The sequence below is a fragment of the Coenobita brevimanus genome, chromosome 57, assembly GCF_032717465.1.
Source record: "Coenobita brevimanus isolate Jiangsu-jjx chromosome 57, ASM3271746v2, whole genome shotgun sequence".
NCBI lineage: Eukaryota > Metazoa > Arthropoda > Malacostraca > Decapoda > Coenobitidae > Coenobita > Coenobita brevimanus.
Window position 1 is genome coordinate 7587372 of NC_137010.1, and position 6555 is coordinate 7593926.

The 6555-nt window shown below is 36.6% G+C and overlaps 1 protein-coding gene across 1 annotated transcript in view; it reads left to right on the plus strand.

Annotated features, from left to right (window-relative positions):
• Nucleotides 1-1310, plus strand: part of LOC145402264 (GTP-binding protein 2) — a 38426-nt gene extending 37116 nt beyond the window's left edge. The window contains exon 10 of the mRNA XM_080274392.1: nt 979-1310. Within this exon, the coding sequence (XP_080130518.1) occupies nt 979-1272 (294 nt within the window). The 3' untranslated portion in view covers nt 1273-1310. The remainder of the gene's footprint in view (nt 1-978) is intronic.
• Nucleotides 1311-6555: the final 5245 nt, after the last annotated feature.

The window sequence follows — 6555 nt, forward strand, 5'->3', positions numbered from 1 at the left end:
GGTTATGATATTGTATTATATTACATTATATTTACATGTATTATGTAACATTATCGGATCCAGTATTAATACATTATTATATATCGATTACCGTATTGCTCTGCATTAACAACACTCACTTTACCGGTATCAGATAAATCAAAAGAAAATCCAATAAATAAAATTTAGAAAGGTATCAGTATCAGTATCTGCAAAGTATCAGCTGTTTGTTAGTATCGGTATCGGCTGAAAAGTGGGTATCAGTATCGGTATCGGCCGACATCTTGGTATCGGCACATCTCTATTTCTGATTTCAGAACAACTTTATAGTGGATCACAAAGACCTGTAGGTGAAGAAAATGTGTTAATTCATCAGAAACTTTATATTAGAACAACTTCATTAAGTGAAACAGTAATACACAAGTGTTGTGTTCATAATTGAGTGAAATCTTAATAAGTGTACTGGAAACTGACCAGCCATCCTTCACCACATGTAGACCTGAGCACTACATCATTCCAGATAGCAGAAAAAAGTGTAGAGAAAAAAGTCAGTACAGTATAATAATGACTTACTGAAATCATGGTCTTGTGGAATCATAACTTGTCTGCTTAGGGGCTGTGTTCCAAGTGGCATAGGTGGGGTTGTGCCATTCTTTCCATAGCTATTGATATTATCATATGGGCTCTCCAGTCGGATTGAGCCGGTGCAGGTGTATATCCATGGGTGGTTGGGTTTTATTGCTCGTGTGGTGTCACACAGGGATGAGTGGGGCAGAGCACTCTTATCTTGAATGTCGAGACTGGCTTGCCTGGCCCTGGGCTTCGACGCTTCTCACGGGACAACACAGGATTGCGTAATGATGATGATGATGATAATTATACTTTAACATTCTCTGCAGACATACTGGATGCAAGAAAAGAATTTAAATTTTAAACTCCTTTCTTGCATCCAGTCTCTGCATAGAAATGACCACCATCCTCCCCCCTCACATCCACCAGGCACGGACTCACGTGCTGCACCATGCCAGCCGCATATGTCGTGGATACCAGGCCACAGTGCACATCGGCAACGTGCGGCAGACAGCAGTGGTGGAGGGCATCTTGGGCTCCCGTTCCCTCTACACTGACGACCGTGCATCTGTCATATTTCGCTTCCTCCGCCAGCCAGAGATGATCCACACGGGTGCACGGCTGCTCTTCCGCCAAGGTACCACCAAGGGTATCGGCAAGGTTATTCAGGTTTTCCCAGAGGAGCCTGATAATGTGGACATCTACAACGGCCTTGTCAGATAAGTTCAACAAATGGGTGGTTAGAGATACATGTATCTATAAACAGCCGGGTTAGTCGAGTCCATCAGTGAGTGGTTGGAGATATCTTTAATCCATACTGGGCTGATTCTGTATAAGGTAGTTTACCTCCTCTGAGTCAGTTTGTAACCAATATCAACTTTACTTCATATGAGCCTTGCAGCTTGACCCACACAGACCTTCATTGTGCCTCATGTGAAGTCTTCAGCTCGGCAAGGGTTAAACAGCCGGGTTAAATATATCCAGCAAATTAATTGTTGGAGCTATTTGTAAACAGCCAGATTGGATGAAACTAGTAAGATAGTGGTTGGAAATGTGTGTAAACATCCTCACATAAATCCAGCAAGCAAGTTATGGGAGATGTCTGTAAATATTCTCATCATATGACTTCTGCATTTGAGTTGGTGTAGATTCAGCAAATAGTTTAGCAAGACATGTCACACATGAATAATTGTTGGAGATGCATCAGTGGCATCTTCAGATAAGTTCAGTGCATGAGTTATGAGAAAAGCTTATAGTACATTGTGCAGTTAATATGATAAAGAATTTTGAAGAATGCTGACTGAGACCTGGTGAAGTAGAAGCAGACTTTTTGGGAAAGCCTGCAGACTATTGTGCAGTTAATATGATAAAGAATTTTGAGGAATGTTGAATGAGAGAGCTGAGTGAAGTAGAAACATTTGAGTCATTTGGCTTCATTGAATAATTTAGGTACTGTATAGCATTCAAGGTAATTTGGAATGGATGTTGTTCGTAGAAATCAAGGATGTGGATAAGGTGTGAATACAATGATTCCCGAATTTGGAAAATTTGAATAAAAACAGACAACATCAGTGAAACAAGTGATTCATGTGAGTTGTACTGTTAGCAGTAGCAAGATGTTCAAAAGTTCATAAAGTAGATGTGGAAGTATGTAAATGGTAACTGAAGAGTTTATCCACATTTTAGCCATGCATTAATCTGTGTTTCAAGGCAAATTATAGGTACAGTACTGGTATATTACAACATTATGAAAAGTATAAATGGATATAATTACAGCAAAGGGAAGCTGTTAGGAGAAGATTATTGTGAGAATGTTGCAATTTTTTCCCCTTTAGCTACAGATAACTGTTGTCATGAATAGTGTGAAGAAATGTTATGATCAGTAATATGGCTTTAGTTTACAGTTGCCATGTGTATAAAGTGAGTATGGGTATGTTGAAAACTTAGTGTCAGCATTATGCAATTTTCTTTATCAGCTGCAAATTTGTTAATAATGATAAAGTGCTTGTGAATCAAGCAACAGACTACACAAAAAGCCACAAGCCATTGTGGTTGAGTACAGTACTTCATGCACCACAGATTTTTGTGGCCATGTCTTTCAGTTTGCTACAGCAAGACATGAAACTTTGAAATGTTAGCTTCTAGAGAAAAATATTAAAACTCCTCCAGGGAGCTGTGCAAAAACCTGTAAAATTTAAAAGTGATTTGTAGAAATTAATGATATTCTAGTTTAGCACCTATTTTGTTTTATGCAAATGTGATAAAAACTAAGTGTCAGTCCGTTGAGAAAGTTCCATACAGTGTGTAACTCCAGTATAGGCACATGTCTTCATGAAGATGAGGGTGTTTTTTGTAGGGAGTAAGAACAGTATGTAAAGAGACGAATGATATTATCATATGAAAGATACTGAGCGTGAGGAGCAAGATACATGAAGATTTGTCCTCTTGCCTCTGAACCATTGCTCTTTTCTGTTGATCTCTGTGCCATCTGTGGTGGTAGCCACCCCAGTATAAGCTGGCTCTTGTATCAGGGTATATTTTGGGAAAGAAACAAGTGAGGCACATATTATTTCTCTTGCCAGATGATTGTGCCAGACAAATGTACTGGTACAATTAAAGGTTTACTGACGCTTCCCTGCCGGCTGTGGCAGTGGAGTTGTTACATGAAATTAGTATTGTGGTACCAGTATGAAGCACATAACAGGAGTGTAAGGAGAAATACTCTGAATTGGGAGGAACTGTGAGAAGGCAGGATACATTACCGGCAGGGAATGTTGGCAAACTTTTACTTACAGTGGTACACACAGCTGAGACTACAGCTCTGTACTGCTTGGCTTGCTGCTGGGAAAGGATCGGCAAGCATAAATGAAGCGTTTTATATATATATATATATATATATATATATATATATATATATATATATATATATATGTATATATATATATATATATATATATATATATATATATATATATATATATATATATATATATATATATATAAAACCTGTCTAAATGTATGTTATAAGGATTGTTGTGGTACCTTGTGAAGGCAGCCATGAACTCATCATATTCGCTTAAAGCTTTTGTCAGTTTATTGCACGGGAAAACCTGCTAAGTAGGTTATGCCCCGTATAGGAAGTATCATAGTGCAACTTTTCACTTGTGAGAAGTTGAAGAATTTTAGTCATTACTGGTTATTGACCATATAACAGTGTTCATGAATTCTCCTCATGATCTTAGGATTTGATATTGGATTTTGATAATTAGTATAGGATAATTTTGATTATCCAGACACACTACTGTAGCATATTCTCAGGAGGGTGTGTTAGGCAGTACAATTATTCCTTGTATTAAGTAATTTCTGCTACATGTCCACAATAAAGTATATATAAATTTCTGTTAAATTTCTATAGCTGACTGTAATGCAGATTTATCAGCTTTCCCCAGTTTACAATACCAGTTGTTTGAAGAAATTTTTCATATTTTGAACCACATCCCCGACATAATGAAGACTGCCAGTATACTTGCGTCATCAGTTATACTTGTTTGTTCCATAAAGGGGGTGACTGATTCCATTCTGAGTTGTTAAGATTGCTACAAACACAATAACTTTTTGAAAACACCTTTTGAGACATTTTACCCTCCACATGCACAATAGAGAAGCTGGTACAAATTATATGGTACAAAAATATGAAGTTGCTACAAAAACATAAGTTGCTTGGACTGACTACTCATTAGGAAATTAGGTACCCCCTTTTATGGAATATTAATTTAACCCCTTCACTATGATGACATCTGTTTGTAATTTATATTTTTTTAATCCAGATATTTTTGCTAACCTTTGGAAAGATCACTTGTATTGAAGTGGGTAATGGTGGCTGTATGAAACTTATTTAGGTTGAAAATTCTCTCCTGAACTGAATAATCTTGTCTGGAAATAACAAGAATAAAATAAAAAATTACATATTCACACTGAATGAATTATATTGCTGTTTAGTTGCTGTGTAAATTTTAATACTTATTGAGTTGAATGTATGACAGTGTTTTCCCATTTCTAGGATGTACAGGCTTGAATGATGAGTGAATGGTTCTATGACCCATCCTACTTTTGGATCATTCCTTCTTTCTGAATCCTGCTAACCCTGTTTAGGATGATGATGATGATGATGATGATAGGATTGTTGTTGTGCTGACTGAGAAAGAGGAGTACTGAAAGTTTAAATGTCCTGGTGAGTGACATTTGTATTCTCAGTTTAATTCTTAAATTCTTTGCTACAGTTGTGTCTGGATAAACAGATTTCTAATGACTCTCCAGTATTTATACCTGTGGAACTTGTATGATACTCCTCACCTCATAGTACCTCACTGTTGTATAAATAATGTCGCCAGGACACCAGACCATAGTCTTGTTACCTAAGGAGCTCTGTAACACCTCTTCCTTACCTGTTTGTTTCTGTATCTGATATGTTGAAATACAGGATGGTCTGTATATAATGCCTCTTTTACAGTCCGCAGGGCAATTTCTCATGTGTTGCGGGAATGCCTCAGTGTCTAACCTGCTTCATTTACTTATATCCTGGCTCCCACTGCCATACCCATGCCCACATCAGAAGACTTAGTTATCCCTGCAGCGCATAAGATACTGCCAGGCAAATTTCATTCGCAGCACTATTTATGGATTGCCCTTTATTGCTGAGTGTAATTATGTAGTTTTTATTGATATAGAAAAGAGCTAAATAACATTAAATATATTAGTATATGTATTATGCATAAAAACCAGCAAGGAAGAGATGCTTGGGAGGCTCCTTAGCTGCTTAGAATTCAGGCCCAGGAAGTGCACAAAGTAACTTAAATGCTTTGATCCACCAGGTGTGGACTTTCAGTGCTTTACAGCACATTTAACCCCTTCACTACAAGGGATTTGGCCTTAGCTGAGTAAAACTGTCATAACATAAACAAGAATAAAGCAAAAAAAAAAATAATAATAATAATTTTTGAAAAGGGGTTATTGGAGATATTGTATTGCTAACCTCTTCACTATGTGAGATTTCTTCTAAGCTGATTGAAATCATGTCGGTAGCATTAATAGAATTAACCTGCCATCATTGTACTGAAGGGGTTAAGAGAGACAAGTAACTTATTACAATACTTCATACCAGCTCTCAGATATATTTCACAGATGGCATTTTCATCAGAAAATATTGTCTACTAATTGTGTAACAAGCAACTTAAGCTCATTATGGTATGTTTTGCTAGCGTTTAACAGAGCTAAACCCTATAGTTCAAGAGGTCACTGAATAGCATTGTTTGTTGGCAGCTAGAATAAAATAAATGTGTCAGTCAGTCATTAGGGGATTATAAAACTATGACCTGAAATACCAAATACCGTATATAACCACAAAAAAAAGTAGTTGAGTATGTTTAGTGTTTTACAATATGACACAACAAATGAAGGATGTGAAAATTGCCCTTTTAATCTGCACATAAAATAACATGGTGTTTTGAGTTGTAAATACCATAAAGATGAGCTCGATATTCTTCTACAGGATTTTTTTCTGAGATGAACCTTGCAGCCATATATGCCAACCATGCTAAGATTACAAAAGATGTAGTGTCCATTTAGAAATCCATCATACTCAGCTGTTTGAATGTGGTATTTTTATTTTACTTTATTTTTTCTGTTTAGGTAAAAGTTGAGGTTATTTGTTATTATTGGTATATAACATACTGTAGATCCTATTAAATTTTAATAATGCTTCAAATTCTCCATGGACGGCTTTTTGGAATGGTGGTCTATGTAATGTTTCAGTGGCTGTTGGTAATACAAATGCATGGTACATAATGTCAAGGAGTATGGTACAAAGATCTTTGGGATATTTCTAGATTGAATGAAGGTATGGTGGTTTAGGTCTTGCATTAATAGGTGTTTTTTCTTTCCTAGTTTATCTTCTGTTTGTTCTCCCTCACCTTCACTCTTCACTTTTGCATCTTTGTCTTTTCTCCC